A 22,861-nucleotide genomic window follows, 5' to 3' on the forward strand; every position below is an offset into this window, starting at 1 on the left:
ATTTCCTTACTGCTTGTTTAATACAAAACAAGCATTCTCAACCAAATTTTCAGGAGCAGGAATCTGCAGTGAAAAATTAACCCAAAAGTCTTTCTATTACCTCAGAGAAGATGGAGTGATCACAGGTTTTGCTGTGATCCAGTGCTTGTGTGAGAGGATGAGGGATAGGCAGCAAGATACTGTAGTGTAGCTCTTTACTGCAGAAGGCTCTGCATGGCTTGGATTAAGAGTTTTGCAGCCAGTTCATTAATGACTGTCAGTTCAATTACACAGGTGCAGCTACTTAGTCTTGACTACTGAACTCATGAACTTGGCAAAAAGTTTTTAACAGTGTAATCTTAACTGTGGTATAAGCTTCTCTGTGAATGTCTTTAAGGTGGCTATGCTTCAGGTGAACAACCTGGGAAATTTATTCAGGATGCTATTCTGGAGCTCTGTTACAGGGTAAGCCTGATTATTGTGATTAAGTATGTAGTATATAAGCGCTAAAAGAGCGATACATGGCTTATAGTCATCAGAATATTCTTAACTTTAAGGGGTAATTTAGCAGGATATTACATTAATGGTTTCTGAATAATTTTCTGTAAAGTTTAGCAGCTCATTAACCCTGAATCTAGTCTTAGTTTATTTCAATAAATGGATAACAATAGCGTTTGTGGCCTTGCAATCTTATTGGAAAGCCAGTGAAATATTTCAACACAGTTCTTTTTATTTCATTTTTGAGTTAGTTTGTGATTAATTTTTTTTTCTTAGCACAAAAGCTTTCCAAACCACAACATATTCTTTGCAGCTCAGGAAAATTTTAAAATGAATCTGGTCATTATGTTTTTAAAGTTCAAAAATATATGTGTAAACAGCACCATATTGGTTAAAATGTGTTTAAAACTCCCTAGGTAAAGGAGGAAAACATTTGAAATACAGTCTCTTTTGCCAGTTACGGAGTGAAAAAAATCAAAATTAAACTAGGCTACTTATTGTGGTTTCCTCTTAAATTATCAAAGCTGGCACTTTATGAAAATAATTTTTATGCTGCTCTGTAGTTCAGCCATAGAAAAAGAAAACTACAGAAGTTGTCAAATGTATGTCTTTTGGTTTTAAACAGTTGAAAGATGATGCAGTTGCCCTGGTTGATGTCTTTGCTCCTTCTGACTTCATTCTCAATTCACCCATTGGTAAAGCAAGTGGAGAGGTAAGAAAACCCATTGTAAATATTATAAGTTTAATCATGAAGAAGATTATTGCCTGTAATTAACCTTAACATATTCAAGACATTTCACAAGTACAAAAGAAAAGAAAGACACTTTTTTCAGTGGAATATACTACCAGAGTTAAATTGATATCAGCAGAAAATGAACTTTTTTGTTTGCTGGAGATAAACTTCAATGGAAAACTTGTACAGTATTGCTGTAGTTTGCTGTTGTGGCCATCTGTGCACTGAACTGGAAAAGGGCTGAGAGAAATTTTTAGGTAGTTACACAAAGCTGGAGTTAGGAGCATAGGAAGGGTCATACTGGATTCAGTTCACAGAATACTCTGTGGCAGACAGGGATGGATGGCCAAAGAGAACTCTGTGAAACAGATGAAATAGCAAAGTGTTCTTTTCCTGATGTCTCATGCTATAGGTTCTGTTTGTATCATTCTGTTTAGAAACCACAGATGTTTATTCTCCATTTTTTCCATCCATTTTCAAATTCAGCTGTCATTTGGCTTATATCACACCATCATTTCTACAGTTTAATTATGAGTATTGCTAGAAAATACTTCCTAGTCCCAGTCCATATCTATTTGCCATCTATGGGAGTCTTTTCATTCCTCTGACAGACCTTGTTTTCTTTCTCTGTGTATTTTCTGCTTCTGCCATATCCTTTCTGAAGTGGCATAACCAGACCTACAAGCAGGACTTGGGATGCGGGTGCACCATGGAGTTGACTGCAACAGCTCCTGGTCACTCCCTGCCTTTTTTTGTTCAAATTTCAAAATCTGTATTTTATTCCAAATTCTCAGCAAACCAAAATTCTTGCTTATTGTGCCAAACCTACTCATCAAGGCTATGGGATAACTATTCTGTAGGGACCAGTGTCACAGCAGAGTAGTTTGGGTTGGTGTGGATGGATGCTGCAGACAATCCCTGGAGCCTGGGGAGCCTGCCAGGATGTTTGACAGGAATGCTGCATCAGACTCTGTGGTTTTCAGTATTTCCTGTGACTTCTTGTTTGAAGCTGCCCCTTGTTCCCATGGTGATCCAGCAGTGCAGAGGGCAGAGCAGATGTTTCTAAGCTGACCTAACACAGTGATTACTTTGTTAGCACAGTTTTTGCAAATGAGGCAGGAAAGGCTGCCTCTACCTATCCAGCCATCTCCTGGAGGGCTGGCATCGCTGTAGTCATCACTGGACACTTAGTTTCCATTTCCATAGGTTTTTGAGGATTAAATTAATGCAAGATGTCATGGGAGGGAAACTCTGAAGGTAACTCTGCAGAGAAGGAACACAGTTCATTAGAATGTTAAGAGTATCTTGTATTGACCAAAAGCCCATTTTAACACAATTTTCTGTCTCCAGCAGAAGCTGTGAGCAGATGCTATAGGCAGAAATATAAAATATGGTACAAGTACACAGTGATTCATTCCTAGAATAGTATCCCCTTTCTAGCAGTCACCTGGAGATTTCTTATCAGTGGCTGATAAAGCTGTCATGATGGTTTTGGCTGGCTCCTCATTGGGTACCTCTTAGTTCTTGCAAATGCAGAAGCCATAGAGACTTACCAATATTAGACACTAATATTAGGAGTATAATATGTGAGAAATGCATGTAGGAATCTAAACACTTCCTTGTATACTTAATTTTTTATAAAGTCATTGAATCAGTGAGAAAATAATTTTAATCAGTGCTATTCAACCCCTGTTCTATAGAATTCAGGAACATTTTCTGAACTGCCTGTAAATCTGTGGTTTTCAACTTGTGTAAATATTTTCAACTGAAATTCAAAAAAGGCTGCCAATCCCTCACCCAAAATACTTAATAAAGATCATTGTCTCCTGGCTGTCTATGTTTAATCCTCTATTCATTGCTATCTTTGCACCATCTAAGAACCAATGCAAACATTTTAGTAAAAATTACAGCATGGTAAAGAATGGATTATCCAAGTATAACAAAAAGGTGAAATTAATTCAGGATAAATTGTGTTGTGCTGCAGTGGAGTGCCTTGCACCATAACCCAAAGATCATAACTGGAGCTGAGGAGAAATTTCAATTTCTATTTGCAGCTTTAAGCTGCAAAGAATAATTTAGATTCTCTTTAAAAGAAACTGATGGAGTGAATAATTTCTCCATAAAAGTTTTGACAATCTCAGCCTAAGTCTGAAAAGGTATTGCCACATTTATTTCAGGATTTATTAAAAATTGTTAGACAACATTTAATCAAAATTAGAATGGAATAATTAGTTTACGTCAGCCCATGTAAGCAAGGTAAAATATATTTAATAATAAATATATTTCAATATTTAAGTCATCACTGATATTTAAGGCCACAGCATCTTTTGATGAAGAAAAAAGGCATTTCACTTTACCTCACTGACTGCTTTTATACCACATTAATATTTTGTTACACTGTATTCTCTTACAGCTTAAAAGATGTTCTGTCTTTTCTGATTTTTCTATAAAGTTATTTCAAGTTTTAAGCTTTTGTTAATTATGCATTGACAAATACTGCTAAGATTATACTTTGGCAAAATTTGCTTCTTTTTAACTCTTACACAAAAAAAAATTGCAAATTGGTAAAATGACAAATAAGCAATCAGCTCTTGGGAGAAGAATTTCTTATGCTCAAGTCAAACAGTTCACACTGGGAAAGAAGTTCTGTTACTTTCCAGAAGAGTGTTCAAAGATAACAACAGCTGTCCATGGGTGCTTTCAGACACAGTCCTCAGGTTGGGACAGAACAAAGATTGGCTTAATATAATCGTGTTTCCAAATTTCTGCCTTTGATAGTATAACTCCTGTCAAGTTGAAAACCAGAGATAATAAAAGTTTCTGGTTTCCTGCTCTTATGCCAATGATAATTTAAATGATTTACACAGAAATCTCACTTTGAAATTGTGTCCTTATTGTTCTGTTTGTTCTTGCCTGTACATAACTGTTCACATTTCTTATATAGAAATTCAATCAAAATCTCAGCCAATAAGTTAACTTAATAATTTATCTTGCAGAAGTTTTGTTTCTTCTCTATGCATTAATCCTTTTTTTCTTATTGTTTTGCAGATATACAAAAATATATGGGGAGAGATCCTTCAAGGCAACAAAGCTCTGAACAGACCTTCATGGTGGGCTGAATTTTGCAGTAATAAACCTGTTATAGGCAGGCTGAGGTCAAGATTGTAAACCAAACAACTTTTAAGGGTCTGGATGGGCCTGAGATGGATACCTTGTTACAAACATCAGGAGGAAATTAGACCATATGAACACCAAAATGAAAGGGATTTTCACTGAGATGTGCCAAGTTTTAAAATAACTTTGAAATCAAGTCCAACTTGATCTGAGAGGCTGTTAACATAATAAAGACAAGATCAAGAGCAGCACATCTCCACACTATAGATATTTACTCAATTAAATTTTAAAATACAAAGATTTATTATAATCACTTCTTTGCAAAGTTTATAATAAAATTTTCCGATCGCTCTCTGTCGTTACTTTCATATAACAGAAGGTAAATAATTAAAAAAAACATTTGCCACCAGGAATTATGAATAAGCTGATAAAGGCAGAAGAAAAAATTAGGACAGGCTGGACAAAACCTGTATTAACTAGGATTATAGCAAGAAAACATTGGGAGAGCATTTTCCCCCCTGCTCCCCTGTCCTCAGATTGCAGAGAACCAACCTATATTGCCTTTCAGAAGACAAGAAGGGAAGAGGTAAGGACAAGCAATCATTTCAGTGTGAGCAAAGGCAGGTATCTGTCCTTGGAGCACGGGGGTTTGCTGACTGCCCCAGTTCTGAGGAACCAAACAGCAACGTGCAAAGATGGCTCTGATTGGTGGCACACCCTGTGTTGTCTTAGCTCAAAGTGGGAAATTGGAAACAATCACACTGTTAGCTTTTAGCTGAAAGGAATGTTCTTTTAGTAAAGATAACTTCTTAGCCAGACTGAGAGCGGTTTTAGATGTTAATAATTTTACCAGCACAAGTTCAAAATTATCACCCTCAACGCACTTTAGTTAAAAAAAAAAAGCCAAACAAAAAGTCTGAAATTCTATGGCTGTTGTTTATAGTCCCATTGGAAAAATGGATAAAAGCTATCCTGTTAAACTGTATTTTTTTTTACTTTTTTTTTTTACCAAAGATAGTCAGTGTTGCCTTTGTTTTTTATGGCTCTGTTTCTTTTTTGTTCTGTAATGAGTTACCGTAACTCAAGATGTCCTAATAGAAGCTCTTTTTCTTGCAGTTGAACTGTAGCAAAGTTTAACCTTCTTTACTTAAAAAAAACACCCCAGTATAAAGTATTTATTTTCTTTGAACTGTTTTGTCTCTTTTAATAAAGTCCAATAGGTGGCATCATCCTATGGAAGAAAAAATAGATCAATACAGCTAAAACACCTGTCATTAGATGTTATGGAGTGGTGGGGTCTCATGATTATCTTTGGGAATTTTCCATATCAATGGGGAATCCAACAAGTGTCTCTGAAGGAAAGAGGCACAGCTTGTTTTGCCCAGTATCCAATGTGGATACCAGAAACTCTGGTAGTAAAAAAAGGCAAATGGGGAAGATGCCATGCTACATTAAATGTAGTAGCACTGATGTGTCAGTCCTCATTCTGCACTATCAATTCTGATCAGCAGCATTATTGTGCTGTCATACATGTCTGTGATTTCACCATCACCTCTGAGCTATTACTAAGTGACTCAGTCTTTTCTTTCTTCCTTCCCCACAGGTGGGAAACAGCTGTGTGTAAATCTTGTGTATAAACTGTAAGTCTGTTTATGAGGCCTTGGTAGCCTAGAAGAAAACACAAAGGTGTTTGGCATATGGCTTAAGCCACCTTCATCCCAAAAAAACAACAAAAAAAACCCCAGCAGAACTGTGTCACAGTAGCAGAGACCAGGAGACCTGGTAAGCCACAAGGATACTCACCAAACACATGACAAGATAAACAGACAACCTGTAAAAATATATCCCTAAGCTGTTCCTGTAATCTTATTATGACTATTCTGGCAACAGCCAAACTCCCTGATACAAGCTGTGCCTCTCTGATGATAAGGACTGTACAAACTGGCAGGGAAAATTGCTGTTTGTTCTGAAAAGCTTCTAACTTCAACTAGAGCAAGCACAGCAGAGGCTGCAACAGCAAGGACATGATTATGGGCAGGCAAAGTGGGATACTCAGTTAAATAGCATGGTTATGGACCCTAAATATGAAATTTCACACAGCCTGCAGTAAGATTAGAGCTTTGTGAAACCCTTGGACACCTGGTTGATGGAAGGAATTGCAGACCAGAGCACCAAAGCAGAAATAAGTAGAAGCACTGTGGGGCCTTGAGCATTTCTCTTTAAAATACCTGGGTAGCTGTGATCAGGTTCTTTAATCAGGTATGACTGTGAATTTCTGACATGTATTTTTAGCCAGATCAGTGTAATCAAATGAGCAAAATGTCCTTTTCCTCTGAAGGCAACAGCCAAATGTTCCAGAGGTCTTCTACATCTAGCTTCTCAGAGCAGGAGAATTTGTAACTTTGAGCTTGCAGAGCTGCAGCATGGAAAGAGAGAGATGTCATGAAATTTGGCATCCAGTTATCTACTAAATCATAGGGCAATAATTCAACAACTACCACAAGATGTCATTATTATATGCAGTTTCTTCCTCTTTGTAGAACATTAAATAAAAGAGACCTCTGGCAGAACAGAGAAGTCATTTCCCTCCCACTTCAAATGCCAAATAAAGTTGGATGTGTCATTTTGTCTTGGTTGCGGAACTGGGTCAAAATCAGTCAAATAGCTTCAGTCCAAAATAATTTGGCCTCAGGAATCCATCCTTTTAAGCTGCCACATGAAGGCACCAGGAAGCTGAATCCAAGTAGTCCTGAAAGAACTATAAAAATGCATCCTTAGGGCCCTGTGCTCCTCTCCTGGAGAGTGGCAGTTTTCTGCTTTGTGACTGTCAAACCACCTGCCCAGGGTATTTCAAACCAGGTATTTCTTCTATGGTTAAGATCCTTCTTCTGATGTGACTCAAAGCAAAAAGGTTCTAACAGAAAGAATGGAATTGTTTATGTGGGCTAGAACACTGCACACTTCTCCCCTGCTGATGTGGCAAGATAAATACATGAATATTTCACATCACCTTTTTAGGAGTGGTAGTTTCAGGAGGAATGCTTTTTTTTTTTGTGGGTCAGGCAGAAGCCCTGCCATGTTCTACATCTGCATTTCTGTGGATGTGGTTTAAGGGGTGCTTGTTTTCTGCAGGAATGGGTAGACTCATATGCTGCTCTTCTGTCTGAAAGCCTCCTTCCCACTGTAATTAATGCCTTATCATACATTCTGCAGGGATGCAAGTTCCTCTTCTGTTTGCCTTTGTTCCTATATTTTCTTTACTGACTTAATGTGTTTTCAAACGCGAGTGGTGATTTCACACCAGCCCGTGCTGCCAGCATGACCACTCTGTCCCTCTGTTCCAACCCTGCAGACACCGCAGGGTGTCCTGTGCTAGCACCACACCTTCACAGGCCTCAAGGGTTTTGTTATTCCCAATTCTCATGAGCCTGAGATCACAGTGAGATCATTTTGACTCGGTTCAATGGGCTGAGGAGCAGCACAGGCCAGGGGAGCTGGCTGCGTGACATCCATGTGAGGCTCTCATCTGAGCCACACTCCAGCCAGGTGGGGTCAGCTGGGTCACAGCACGGCTCACAGCACTGCCACTGGCATCAGGGGCAGAAAGCTTCCTTCTTCTCCTGGCAAGTCAAGCCACAGCTTTATGAGACACAAGCAGAGCATTTCACATCAGTTCCTTCCAAGGCAAAGAGAGGTAAATGCTGAGAACAGCAGTTCTGCTGACTACCTTGCCTTGTTTTAGTCTCAAATATTTGCAGCCTGGTTGTGCTTGGTCAGCACTGCCTCAGCATGAATCTCTTGAATGAATGCAAGTTCCATCAGGAATTTCTTCGCTGTGTTTGTCAAAGAATAGACCAGTAAGTGCATGGCTAGAAGAATTCCCAGTGTATTTCCTGAAGGCAATTTTCACATCTTTACATTTTTCATTTGGTCAGCCTCAGTGTAGAGTATCTGCTGAGATTGCATCTGTCTCCAAAGACCCAGCATCACTGGACATTAGCTGCCTTCACCTGCCCATGTTCTTCCATCCTCCTGCCCTTCCCAACTCATTTCACTTGTCATCTTCTCTCTAGTGAGAGCTCTGCTAAATACTTTTTTGTCAACTTATAAAATATTCATTGTTACTCCTTGTTTTAAGCAAAGAATATTTTTAAATTACATGTTCTTTGATAGAAAAAATGCCTCAATTCATGGCAGTTTTTTTACAAGGGCGGCATATTTGCCATGGAGTGATAACCAGGAGTTAGGAAATCACCTGTGGAAGGACCAGCATGGATCTGGAGTCTGTCCCGTGGCTGTGACTGGGATGTGACTCATGATTTCCACATGTGATCCATGGGCCAGAACAGCTTCCAGGGCATCCAGAGGGAAGCCACCACATTGCTACTGTGTTGTAGAGCATGTTGTGCACATACTGAGCAGTATATATATAGAGAGAGAGAGAAAGAGAACGTACTATATATAGAGAGAGAGAGAATATGCTGCACTTACCATCTCTTTACCACTGCACAGGTAAGGGGGCAGCCTGTCCACAAGTAGTGGGCAACCATTACCTGAGAATTAAACCTCAGTGGTTTTTTATTGATTTTTTTTTAATTTTATTTTGTAAACTGAAGAATCAAAACAAAAATCTATAGACAGACAATTTCCTATTGTGAAAATTTGAGCTTAAATGACAAAATTGTTTATAAAGGGGCAGAAGAAGTAGTCAACTAGAAGTTCTGCACTTCTGTATTTATGTGTTCTTATCACTCAATAACCCAGAAAGCTGTTAAGCAACATATACTATGGTAAGCACTAAAATCAGCAGAGCCATATAACAAAAGATGGTGAAGGCTTGATTGGCCTAAGCATACCAATTTCTCTTAATATCAAAGAAATTCCAGCAGATTAGAGTTTGCTGTTCTACCAATATTTTAAAAGGAAGAAAAGTGGCAAACTTGATTCTATTACAAGTAAACTAATGGAAAACCTGAAGGGGGATTAAGTTAATAAAATAATTACCATATAGCAATACAAAAAATATCAATCAGAAATTTTACAGAAAATACAGTTTGTCAGACAAACCTGATTTCATTCTAGGTATTCTCAAACTCTGATTTTGCCATATATGTGACATGCAACATAGACATTTGCCTCTAACACACCATATTTAGTGTCTCATGACTCTGAGATGAAAAAAATTAGCATTCTATCAGCAAACACACTCAGGAAGCCATCAGTGGAGAAAACATTCTCTGTGCTTTAGGGATGTTGTTAAGGATAATCCTAAACCTGCCACTGCTTATTATTTTCCTCAGTGAGCTGGAAATAATTTTAAAATCTCTTCTATTAAAATGTGCAGAATTGGTGGACTGGTAAATTAGGTGATAACTGATATAATCTGAAATGCTTAATAAGTTTAAACCAGACTGTTTTGCTGACCCAAACATGCAACATCTCCTTCAAAAATGTAGGGGATAAAGAGAGATTTTATCATCCTAGGCCAGACAGAGCTGAGGGAAGGTGAGTGCTTTTCTCTCCACACTGGCTGATTGCTCTCATTAAAGGCTGACCTCAACTGATGTATTTGGGAGAGAATTGAAATTGTTCTAAATGCCACAGAGTGTCACTGGAAGAGTAAGAAAATGCGAGATCATTATAACCTTAATGTGATCAGAGAACTGATTCTTGTCTAGTCCTCCTGTTAAAAAAGCTAGCTCCAAATGCCAGCCTGCCTAAAAATGGAAACTGTACTGTGTATGAGCATTCATCTGCAGAAACCATATGTCAAATTCCTACTTTCCTTACAGGGCACAAAGTAACCAAAAAGGAGCCAAAATACTGAATTCAAAGCCAGAGAAAAGTGTGGTACAACAGGAAACTGAACCAACTCAATGTTTAGCATGTCAGTGATGAGCTTAAAATTTGGAGCAATTGCAGTATTATAGGCTTCTCCAAAGTGGAGGAAAATGTTTTATGTCAAAACAAATATAATTTGTGTCTGATCACCGGGGAGAGATTTAAGGGTATGGTTTACTTTGAAGGAAGGTTTGTGCATATACACGTTATTTGGGATGACCAAGCCATGGTCTATGGTTTTGTTACATGCTGTACCAAGATCCTTTAAGTCAGAACAGCTGGTGCCATATGAACTGCCCTCCAAAAACATACTTGTCTGAGTGTCATTAAATAATGATTTCTTTTTTTTTCTAAGCCCACACAAACACTTGGCTTTTTCCATCCACTTTATCAATGATGAGTGTTTGCAAAGTCCAGAACTGAGCACTGGCTGTGTTTCACTAGTGTGAGGGAGAAGCCAGGAAAAACATATCTCCTGGGGAGTATTCCCAGCTGTAAATTTATTTTTGACACGTATAGGATGGAATTGGGTTTCTGTGCTTGTTTTGATCTCCTTAAAAATTCTTATTAAAGAGATGTCTTCCAGCCCCACAGAACTGCATATCCTGTTCCAGTCCTAAATCTGTGGGTGAGTCCTGCACCCAGAAGTGTGGGGCAGTGGGACAAACACACCAGTGCCTCAGACACTCAGCAAGCAGCAGCCCAGTTCTGTGCTCAATACATAAATATTTGCCTGGTTGCACTGTGCTCTGTGGCAGATGAAAACCAAGTATTTTTGTCACAGCCATCAGTTGCACTCAGTGCTGTTCATCCAAGGCACAGCCCCTGGGCACAGATCCAGCCAGAGCCACTCTCTGCTCCTCTGCTGGGCTCTGTTCCCTGGGGCTCCGATCACCAGGGCATCCTTTGGAGGTGGTGCTGTCCTGCTCTATTCTACTGGAGCAGAAGGAGTAGGTTCTCAGCCTGCACAACCCATCGTGGTTACACAGAGCACATGGCTTCAGGGATTTTTACTCTGTTTGGATCACTTTTTGCTTTGGGTTTAATTTTGTTTGGTTTTTTGGTTTTTTTTTTTTTTTTTTTTTTTTTTTTTTTTTTTTTTTTGCTGGGGAGGGAGAAATAAAGAAAATTTTACCCTTCTAATGACCAGGCTGTCTGATTTGACAATAAGGGAGGCAATAGACATGGAATTGCTTAGGTATGTTATGATTTCTTCTCCACAGTGTTCAAATTTCTGGTGTCTTCTAATTACACTTCAGTTGTGAGGACAGTTCAACAGCAAAAGCTGGAGTTGTAGTTTTATTTCTGTTGCCAGGCTCTCTGTTCATTGTGGGAGGATTCCATATGCAACCAGATATGATTTTCCTCTGTGTTAAGAAATAGTCCTGACAGTAAATGGTTTGAGTCATCTTTCTGTTTGCTTGACTTCTCCCATAATAATATTATTCAAATCTTGATTCACCCACTAATCTCATAAGACAGGATTTTAGATGTTTAAAGAAAAAAAAAAATCTTTTCTTGTTTTTTTTTTTCCCATTTTGACCTAAGAAAGCTCAGAGTCAAAAGGCTCACATTGTATTTTGCTTTAATTAGGTAGAAAGCAAAAACATTTTACAGGAAGGCACATTCCTTAGAAGGTCAGTCTGCAACATGATTGATTACAGATTATTTTAGTTTGGAGGAATATGGTGGCACCATCATTAGTAGTGAGGTGTGTCTCACCACTTCTCAGAACCATCATTTCACCTCTGAACTAGCAGAAGCATTCACTCATGTGTATTCAAATTCCCATTCAGGGATGCAACCAAGACAAACAAGTAGCAGGTCCAATAAAGACTCACTCATAGATATCCTCACATCATAGGAACTGAAGCAACAAGTGTCATATGGTCAAGTTCTGTTCTCCAAGACAAGATTAACAGTAGCTTCATTGGTCCTGAAATCTCACATTTTCTTCAGTACAGATCCAATGTTAAATTGTAATAACTTCTTGGAACCGGCAGGCATAGGTCTTGTTTTAGAAATACAATACTTGTTCATCACATGTTTTTGTAGATTCGTGGTGCACTTGTAATGAATGAGAGAGGAAATCACAGCCCAGGGTCCCACCATCCTAAGTGCTGTACACAAATAGATCTCCAAAACACTGCAGTTTAGAGAGAAGACAAGAAATTATGCACTTTGAACAAATCCATATGTCAGTACCGACTAGCACTATGTGCAGCAATCTCAATGTTCCATTTGCCATTTTTAGCCAAAATTTTCTGGGGCCTTCCTAATTTTGAAAAGAAGGTTACGTGAAAAATGGTAGCAGTGCTCAACATCCAGAATGGCATCATGGAGTCTGGAGAAAATATCCTATCAGTGAATAAAAGACTTCAAAATTAGGATTATGCTGTGATGAGTTCTGAGAGTGAAGACCAAGGGTTTACACTTAATGTAGGAATGGAGTCAGTGGAGAGACAAAAAAAGCAAGGGACAGTGCCAAGTCCTGTACTAAGAGAAAGTGCAAATAAAATCCTGTATTGGAATGGAAATGATAAGGACAGAGGTGCATTTTCCAAGGACAGAGAAAAAGAAATAATGGGTACATACTTCTATAAGTATGTTTAGCTGTTTGAGAGGGAAGTCAATAGTTTTTACAGAGAACTCAAAAGAGCTTTAAAGTCTAGAGATAGTTTGGACATAAGAACAAGACTGGCTGATGGTGAGCTTTCATACACATTGGAAATCTCTCCTTAAACCACTGCTTTAAGTAATTACATCTGTCCAAATTTTTGTTCAGTTATTTTTTGCTTCCATGTGTATCTAGGCAACACCTGGAATAATATTATTTTCTAAAAACTTCTAAAATGCAGTGGTTCACTGCAACATGTTGCAACATTTCCATATACAGATCTAATACACACACAGACACACACTTATTTACAGAACTCAACCCACACAAGTGTGTTCAGAAGCAAAAATAAACAACTTTAAGCAGGCTTATGCAAATCATTCTCTTTCTGGGTGCTCCTTCTTTCTGTCAGAATTCAGCCAAAAATAAATGTCTAAATGTAGGTTAGAATGTATATTTTTTAAGAGTCATAACATTATCACAGTAATAATCTCTTTATGAAAGTGTAATGAATGGCAAAGAGATAATAAAGAGCTATTTGTAATATGGCAGGTTAATTAAAATCTTAATAAAAGTTAATAAGATCATTATATCAAGAGTTACACCGTAAAATGTGGGAGAGGGAATTCTCTTATTACATCAAGAGTTACAGCAGAACTGTGAGCATACTTTACACTTTAAGTTCATTAAAAAATGGGTAAATCTAATTTTTGTAATGAAGTTGCAGTTATATTTTTAAATCACATAGGGGAATTCCTGTTATTTTATCAATGCATCTTACAGAAGATACTACCACTGTAATTACCTCAAGATGTTTAGAGACATTTCCTCTTAATTAAAAATCATAGGACCTAATGGCAGTGGTATGCCTGAGAGCCCAGGGAAATCATTTGTTGATCTGTGGTTGCTATGAGCCTATTGAGAGCTATAGATTGTCTGTGGATTAACATATAGCTATGTAAACTATAAATGGTTAGAAAAGCTTGAAGGTTTCATGCAAACACCATGTCAACACATACACCCTCTCTGATTACTGAGGCACTAAAATGTGTTTTAAATTATTCCATTGTACTGTTTCCACACTTCAAGGCCAAACTCTGCCTAAACCCATTTCTTCAATTTGTGACCTATGCAAACTCTGCCATATCTCCTGCAGGTTATGGTGTGTGTCTGTGGCACAGCAAGTAAGTCAGGGGTTAAACCACACCAAGAAAACCCAAACCCAATAGTGAATAGTCAACAGTAAGCAGTGGTCTCTGAGCCAGGGAGTTTCAGCTCATGAAGCTGAAAGAAGAAGCAGCAGGCAGTGCCCTGTGCATAGGAAGCTGCCTCCACAGCACCAGGGGTGGGCACTGCCTGACCCAGTGCCACAGGAACCTGCAGGCAGAAGATCCAGGGCAGCAGCTCCATCAAAGTGTCCCCTAGCTGGGCCACAACATAGGACAGGCCATGCTGGTGAGTCACCTGGACTTACAGTTTGGGAAATGGCTTGTTGCTTTGTCCTGAAATGTCATCAGGTATCTGAGTAAAACTGATTAATTCTGTAAAGATCACAGGTATGGGTCAAACCTGAGCAGTATTTTGTAAGTCACGAGGGGAGCACTGAGAAATGAGCTGTGCTCTAGCCTGGCACCAAGCCTTGGGGTTGGGAACCAGCTCCCCAGCCCGGGTTTGCCAGCGCCTGCCCTCCCCAGCAGTGCAGACAAGCAGAGCATGTGCACAGGCTCTGGCTGAAAGATCTGCGTGTCACTCCTCAAACACAGCTCCCCATGTGCTACCGAAGTGCCAAGACAGCCTGTGGTTCAAGAGCAGGACTTAGCTGAAAGCAGAGGAAGAGTGTACATGAAAAACTTTTCTACTTACAACACAGTTTGACCAGAAGCATATTTATAGTTGCTTTAAATTGTTTACACAGCAAAGTAACAACTGATGCAGCTGTTTCCTCCTCCCACCACTCCAATTCTTTTTTTATCTTTTTGCTATTTCAACATTTTGCGTATTTTGATGTGAACATTCTACCATATTGCTTTACTCTCTCCCTTGTTTTGCCTCAAGATTTAAAGGTGCTGTGAAATTACTTAAGTCCATAGCGTGGATGAATTGGCATGTGTACCATGACATTTTCTATTGTAAATGCAGGCGAACCCAATGGGAAGAAATGATGATGTCTGACTCAGTTCAGAAAGATGAATGATTACTCTATTATAACAATGCTAAAATACATTAATATTCAATATAAAGGAAGATACTAAAACAACATATTACTTTCTCTGACTCTATCTCAACTCTAACACAACTCGTGACCCTCTCGCTCGAGTCCAGCCATAGGTGGATTGGATTGGCCATCAGGCTCAAACAATCCTCACCAGAATCCAATCAAGCACTCACTCCAGGTAAACAATTCTGCAAAACACATTCCACATGAGAAAAACAAGGAGCAGAAATAGAAATTGTTTTTTCTTTCTGTCTCTCTGTGCACCTCTATGAAAAATCCTGAGAGAGAGAGAAATGTGCTGCCACAATCTTCCTCAACAGGGATTTATAGAATATGTCCTTTTCAGGAAGCTCTGCAGAATACAGGAAGAAAGCTCTGTTTAGAGCTGTCACTTTGCAAAATTAAGCAATGTCCTCCAACAACATTACACCAGAGGCTCCATATGATGAAGCAAAGTCCTGCCTTGCCTATCACCTCTTTTAAAAATATTGCTATCTCCAGGAAACAACATCTCAGAAAGTGCCATCCATCTGTTGCCAGCTGGCATTTCTGACTCAGTAGAAGAGCCAGAAGACAGACACAAAGGCCAAAAATCAAGATTTTTGACCTGTGCTCAATTTAGGTCCAATTTGAGCAGTTACTGTGGGTTTGTTTCTTTTTTAATTTCCCACAAAAAATTCCTCAGAAGATCAGCTGCAGAAACAGTGTTATATGCCATTCCAGAATCCTCCTACTCCTTTGAAACTGCCCTACTGTTTTGTCACAGGATCTCACAGGTTTTACATCCAGGTGAAATGTGGACATGAGAGAATGTTGTTCAGCCCCTTTCTTCTCTTTCCCTGCATCACTTGCATACTCTCATCATTCTGGAAGCTCATATTCCTGTCCCTCAGCAATGCAGAGGGCAGAGTCACATCCATCCTTGTCAGTGGTCCATACTGGTGAGCCACAGCCCCATGCAGCTTGGCTCTAGTCTTTCTTGCAGCAAGGTTTCTTCTGCTGGAACCTTGATCCACCCTGATTAAATCACACCCCACTTCAAACCTTTAGATTCCCAACAGGAGGCATTTGTATGTTATCACATAATGAGGTGGCCCTGTGGGAGCGCTAAGCAGGTGACAAGCACACCTATGAACCTGTCTAGTCACAGGGGACCAGGAAATCACATCATGTGATGACAAAAGGACATCACAGAAGATTTGCAATGCTGCCATGAGGTTTTCTGAGATGCACTGACCAGAACACAGATCTCTCTGAGTGTGCCAGCCTGGATTCTTGCACTGAACCTGTGTTCTGTTTCAGGAGTTCTCATGCCTGGCCTATATGAAATAGAAAAGCAAGAAATTCAGTCACCATAGGGTTAGTAGATGCCACAAAACCATTGGCAAGCAGGTAGTCACACTCTTCAACTACTAGCCCTGAAGCTTGAGTATGTGACAGCAAGTACAACGCACTTGACATCATCTTGGTTTATTTTCCAGCAAAACAAGTCCTCTTTTCGAGATGATGTGATGTTCTCAACCTCTCCTCTGTGCCTCCAAGCCAAGCCCAGGGTTCCCACAGGTTCCCACTTGTCCCACAACACTCCACCTGTTTCTCTTATTCTACTCCCCACGAACTCTGATGTCTGGCATTCAGTCTGCCCTTGTGCCACTCCGAGTGCTGCTGTAGTTTTTGACACAAAATTTGAGTCAAATCAACATACTGAAAATCCTCCTTTGACTCAAGTGCATTTACAGCCAGAGGCTTCTTTTTTCCTTTCCTGGCTTGGGGGTTTTGCCAGTGGGACAATTAACATTGCCACAGGTGTGCCACTGTCCCCTTGAGTCAGAGTGTCTGAGGTGACCTGTGCCCTTCTCCAGTGCCTGGCAGGTGAGCATTAAGCTGTCTGCAGCTTAGCTCTTCCCTGGGCACTGTGCTTGATGTGCCTAAAAGCACTAAAGTACAAAGCACTAAAGGCAACGGCAGCATCACCCTGTGCACATAAGCAAATAATAATGCAACCTGTGAAGAAGCCATTGCCATTTTTCTTTCTGCTCCACCCAGAGTGAGCAGCTAGCAAAGGAAGGACCTCCCATATGTCCTTCTGCAAGCACTGAGGAACCCTTATTCTGTTACAGATCTTCCTCATATCAGAAGTTCTACAGGCACATTGATCTAAATTATGTACTCACGTTTGAAAAGCCTAGGCACTCACAAGTTAGGTGTCTGTGCTGAATGGCAGTGGAAGCATTACCACTGCAAGAGGGGTTTTTCAGCATATTTAAGGAGCTGATGACTTGGGCTAAGAGTACATAAATTGATAGTTTCTATGGCAAGATGCTTTTTTATCCAAGATAAAGGTCAAGCACATCTGGAAGATATAATAGCTGCGTCCTATAGAGACTACATCAACTATCCTGCTGCCAAAATCTACTATAAACAGGCACAAAGGGCCAATCTGCTGATTTTCCCAGCTGTCACTGGTTTATTTAAGGGGCTATGTCAGTTTTCAATTATTGTTCTGTTAAGAATAAATGAAATGCATTGTGTAAGCTCTGTGTCAAATTACCATTGCTGCATGCTATGATTCCTTGAGTTTTTAAGAGCTCAGTTCCTGTTCTTCTTATCTGCTTGGACTGTACATAATTGCTAAATGGTCCCTAAAATCTTTTAGCCATTTCACACAACAAATTAAATTTATTTTCATTAAATAATTATAGCAAGAAATGTGCTTAAAGTGGGACAACCATTTGCTGTCCCAACCCAAACTGTCCAATGCACCTTTTAAACATACCAATACTCATTTTTACTTTATTTTCGAAGTGCTAAACAAACTCACTGTAATCACATTACTCAAAACTGCATGGCATAATTAAGGGTCGAAAATGCAAGATCACAAGTGTAAGCAGGTGTATGTGCTGTGAACAAGAGAGGTGCAGGGCTTGGTGGCAGCCGGCATGCTGCTGACAGGTGCATCTACAGCCCTGCTCCTCTCTGCAGCTGCTGAGTCCAGTTCAGGATGCTGATGAGCACCCAGGAGAGTGCAGAATCCACAGCCCCTCTCTGTGGGTAAGGCTGAGCCTTTAGAACTGTGCTGCCAGCAAGGAGGTGACTGATTCAGAGCAGGCAAGGGCAGCATCGAGCTCCTTCTCAGCACGACCTGCACTTCCCTGGGAAATGCCTTCACCACTCACTTGTGACTGGAGCAAGTGGAAACCAGGACTGGGTGCATCCCAAGTGATAGAAGCAAAGCTGCAGCTCAGCAGCTCAGCAGTAGTTTAGGCTTGGTGTGTGGATCCCAGCTCCTTCTGTGCTCCACAAAGCCCCCAGCACAAAAACTTCTGTGATGTCTGTTATAAAATGTCCTTGGCTGAAGCTGAAAAGGAGGAATGTGGTCAACCACAGCACATCCTCAGTGACCAGGGTTCTGACCAGGGCCTCGCCAGTCAGTGACAGCGCTGTCACTTCATACTCACCACGCTGGACAGTTTCTGGGTTTCAAAGGAAAGTTGGTATGACATTGGGTTGTCTATTTCATTAATCACCTTAATCACTGCTTGACAGCTAAAATTAGCAAAGAGGTATTAAATGCAGATAAATATTAAAATGGATGGACTTGTAGCAGCTGACTTCAATGGACAGGCAGGAGGTGAAGCATCAGAGGGTTTTTTTGTCTTTACTCCTGGAATCAGAGAAAGTGAGAAACTGCCACTGCTGCTGCTTCTTTTGCACAAACTATCATATTCTTTAGAGAGCTAAAGCAAAGAAATAAAGAAGTAGAGAAATGAGGAGACAAATAAAGTTCTACTTGTAATTTTCTCCACTAATTAAATGAAGACACAACATTTGGTGATAAAGCTGCACCAGAGAGTTTGTTAGGGATTTTTGCTAGGGATGTACAGTACTTGGCTGGGCAGTAGCTGCCTTCAAACTTACTTGCTCATGATCTCAACTAAGTTTTAAAGTGTTGTCTCCTTAATTTAGGCCCTAATGGACTTTTCTTTATCCCCAAACTTAATTGCTGACCAGCCTTGTAGATATAAGGAAAGCATGAATACACTGATATTAGATAAATAGATTAGATGGATAGATAGATAGATAGATAGATAGATAGATAGATAGATAGATAGATAGATAGATAAGGAACAAGCTTTCTATGAAGTACTGGTCAACACCTCTCTACTTCTTGGTTGCACTTGGCTAAAGCAGGACAAATTGGACTCGTACATTATGTTTATAAAAATCTTTTTCTACTCTTATCCTTCTTTATAGGCTGGGTCAAGTTAAACATTTGTGAAAAAGATGATTCAGCTCCTCTATTTACATGGAACTTTTGTAGCTCACCAGAGGTGGAGGACAATTAAGTGCTTGTCTTATGAGGTCATTCATGAAAGATGATTTGTTTTCCTGGGAACTCTGTGCTATTAGAGATGATAAGGTCTGGAGAAACTCCAGAACAAAGCATTATATGCTCCAGCATATAATGGGAGAGGCTCTGATTAGTCAGCACTTCAGAGAAAACAGAAAACCCAGACCACAACCAGGATGTTGGCAGGGACCTGTTTGAGCAGCAGGTGCACATTAGTCAGCATCTTACAGGAATATTCACAAATATAGTCCCCAATGTACTTCTCTAGGCACAACCTCAGCTCTTGAAAAACCTGAAAATGATGATTCTGGGACTGGAACACGTAGGTCTTCCTCAAATACAAGTCAGGCAGGCTGTAAGGAAAACTTGGGCTCAGTCTGCAGGCTGGACTTTGGCCAAAGGGTGCTGAATACATCGGGGTGGAGACAGACATGAAGGAGAAATAAAAGATTTGATCTCATATTTTTGCTCTGTAGATAGTATCTGTGATACTTCATCAAGTGATGAGCCAAGCAGCCCCCACCTAGACCTGCATTCAGCAGGGGATTTGTGTCTGACCCAGCCTCTCCTGGCCTTACACATCTATTGAAGGTGCAGCTGAGGTGATAATCTTGAATGCCCTTATAATCACTGAATAGAAGCAGGGTCCTGCAGGGTACAGTTCATAACAGCAATTTCAGAGGTCTGGGGTGGGGTGAGAGGAACCACATTTTCTGCAGACACTAAAAAGTTATTTGTTTCCAGACTAGAATGTTAGGGCACATTCTGTAGGTCTATTTCACGTGTGCCCAGATCTGCCGCACTTGCACCCAGCCAGCTCTGGTGAGATCCAGAAACAAGCTATGAGTATCTCCATACAGCCTCTGCCATTTCCAGCCATCACAGGGAGAAAGGAGAGTACCCCACTGATGGAGTGATGGTCCCTCTCCTCCTGGAGCACTGTTCCTGAGAAGTGTGACCATGGGTAAGAGAGTGAGAAAGAGGACAAGAACCATGACATTTTAGATTAGGTAACTTTTTGTGTCTCAAGAAATGAAACTTTAGCCAACAGCTAAGATTGTTTGGATATTTATTTAAGTCCTACACTGGGTATTAGACACATCAGTCAAACTGCAAGCTCTGTAGGAAACATCCTGTTTATCCAGAGTCCAACACAAGAGGGATGAAGCAACACTGTTCCTCTTTAAGTGGTGTTAGAGACAAAAGTGAAGAAGGACCACAGTGTGTACCTGCCGGTGAAAGGTGTCTCAGCAGAGTTTGAGGTTAAGTCTCTGCTGGTAAATTAAGCAGGTTCAGAAGGGCTGTCAGGAACCTAGGCCAGCAGGCACAGGGCAAGCTCTGCCACTGAGCTCACCTGTCCTCCAGGACAGGGCAGCAGCATGGGGACACCACCGTGGGGAATGGCCCGAGGAGCTGCAGGGCTGAGCTGACTGCCCCTGTCACCCCAGCCCTGCCATGCTCTGGCAGCTCAGCCCCACTCAGCTGGGAGCCATGCCCAGCAATACCTCATTATTTGTAGTAATTTAACACACAGGTGAAAATAGGCAAGAAAAATCTAGGAAGAATGAATAAAATTCAAAATAGTACTTCGACCTTTCCCTTAGATAATAATACCAAAAAAAAAAAAAAATTAAGCAGGAATTTTCAAAATTTAGCAACCCAAGGAAAATTGCCTTATTCTTTAGAAGTGCTGAAAAGGGAAATCTCTAATCTATAGAAATGCTCTTAAATTCACTGGAGTCATCAGAGATGGCAAAAGGTAGAGGATAGTCTTAATAGAGCGCAAAGGTGCCTCAGTTTAAGAGCTGGAAAAATAGCCTGGACTCCAGATGGGAAGCAGATTGAAAAACATTTTTTGTTTCTATTTATTTATTCAATTTTGTGGTGTCCTTGGTTGCCCAGAGGAGCTACTGAGAGTAGTTTCTACTGTGCTGTTGGTTAGAGTTAGGTTACACACACGTTTAGAAATTCAGCTGTCTGCCACTAATGAATTGTTCAGTGTAGCTTGAGGGTAATGATGCAATTAGCAAAAGTAAGCCAAATCTGTCCCAGGTGAAACTCTACTGATGTCAGTGGCTTTATTTGGGATGATGTGCTTATTCCAGTGTGTGTAGGGACAGTGTGTAAAAAGAAGAGTCTTGAATAAGGTCTTGCATGGATTTCGTTTGTCTTTTCCGACACTAATCCTGCATTACATTGAATAAAATGTCAAAACACAACATTTGCATTGACACAGCAGTACATTTCTGTGGGCTGACTCACAGTTCATTAATGCAGAAACCTGATCCAGTGGGTGACATCCCTGCCCATGGTGGGGAGGTGAGACAAGATGATCCTTAAGGTCCTTCCCAAACTATTATATGATTTATGATTCTCTGATTCTAAGTTTAATAATTATTTTATATTTGTAATAGTGTCCTTTAAAATTCATACACAAACATGTAAAATAACAGGTTTTCCATTCCTTGATGATGTGCTGCCTTTTTGAAATTGTAAAAGTAAAATGAGTACTTAAAGTCCTTATACCCAGATGTTCAGGAATGAATTTGCTTCAGAGGAGACCACAGTAAGTGCATGGCAGACAAAATAAGGGTAACTTTTGCCTTCACTTCCCTCCTGATTTGGACACTGTGAAACACAAAGCAATATCCTTTCCTTGGCCTAAAAGCTTTTAAAGTCTGTTGCACCAATTAAAGATATATTTTATTGCAATGAAGCTACCAGGGCTTCATGACTGTTGTCCTGATAACTAAGAAACAAAATAAAGACCAAAACTGAAAGCACAAACCAGCCATTTCACCCAGGTTGTACAGGAAGTGTGTGTCAGAGCTCCCAAATCATTCTGATTCAGGGTTACTCAAATATTTTTTCTGGACTTTGCTGGAAAATTGTGTTACTGTCCCCTTGGTAGAAAGTAAAGCCCTGCTGCAGGTCTCCCCAGCCAGAAAGCCTCTCCAAGCTGCAAGAGGCACTGGCCTACATTAGCATGGGAGACATCAACATCTGTGACTGACAAAATCCAAGTGAATCATGTTCCCGGTCAAGATTTTGTCCAGAAATCATCAGTCCTAGTTGGTGTCTTAAATAAAGAGCCATCCTTCCTCCTATTGCTTTTGAAACAATGAGGGCAAATTTATGACTAGTAGGATAGTCCACTTGATAGCAACATAAAGAGTATAACCTACAGTCCTCAGTTTTATTATCTCTGAAAAAAGCAGTGCTTTTTGAAATGGATCTGCTTAAGTGTGACCTCTTAAATGATCTCTGCTAGTGGGTTGTAGCAACAGTTCCCCAGCTGTGCTGTTATTCATAAGTAACCATAGAAATTAAAGTGCTGCCAAGTATGTGCTCTTTGTTTTTTTCGAAGGGCTGAAAGATGATGCAGTGATGTCTTTGCCCCTCCTGACTTAATTCTGAACTCACCCCCTGGCAGCCCTGATGGAGAGGTGAAGATGAGACTCTCTGTCACCAGAGAGCTCAGTCAACAATGTCCCTTCTGCCACCGGGATGCTG

The 22,861-nt window shown here is 40.2% G+C and overlaps 1 protein-coding gene across 4 annotated transcripts in view; it reads left to right on the forward strand.

The window, feature by feature from the left end:
* The window catches only part of ACOX3 (acyl-CoA oxidase 3, pristanoyl), a 32,036-nt gene extending 26,523 nt beyond the window's left edge, over window positions 1-5,513 (forward strand). For 3 of the 4 annotated variants that reach the window (XM_030270651.4, XM_072927961.1, XM_012573610.5), the window contains 3 exons: window positions 377-444; window positions 1,103-1,189; window positions 4,259-5,513. In XM_030270651.4, coding sequence (XP_030126511.4) covers window positions 377-444; window positions 1,103-1,189; window positions 4,259-4,378 — 275 coding nt within the window. In that variant the 3' untranslated portion in view covers window positions 4,379-5,513. The remainder of the gene's footprint in view (window positions 1-376; window positions 445-1,102; window positions 1,190-4,258) is intronic. The other variant, XM_072927962.1, reaches the window with a different exon arrangement.
* The last annotated feature ends 17,348 nt before the right edge of the window (window positions 5,514-22,861 follow it).

The sequence above is a fragment of the Taeniopygia guttata genome, chromosome 4 (genome assembly GCF_048771995.1).
Source record: "Taeniopygia guttata chromosome 4, bTaeGut7.mat, whole genome shotgun sequence".
NCBI classification, from domain to species: Eukaryota; Metazoa; Chordata; class Aves; order Passeriformes; family Estrildidae; genus Taeniopygia; species Taeniopygia guttata.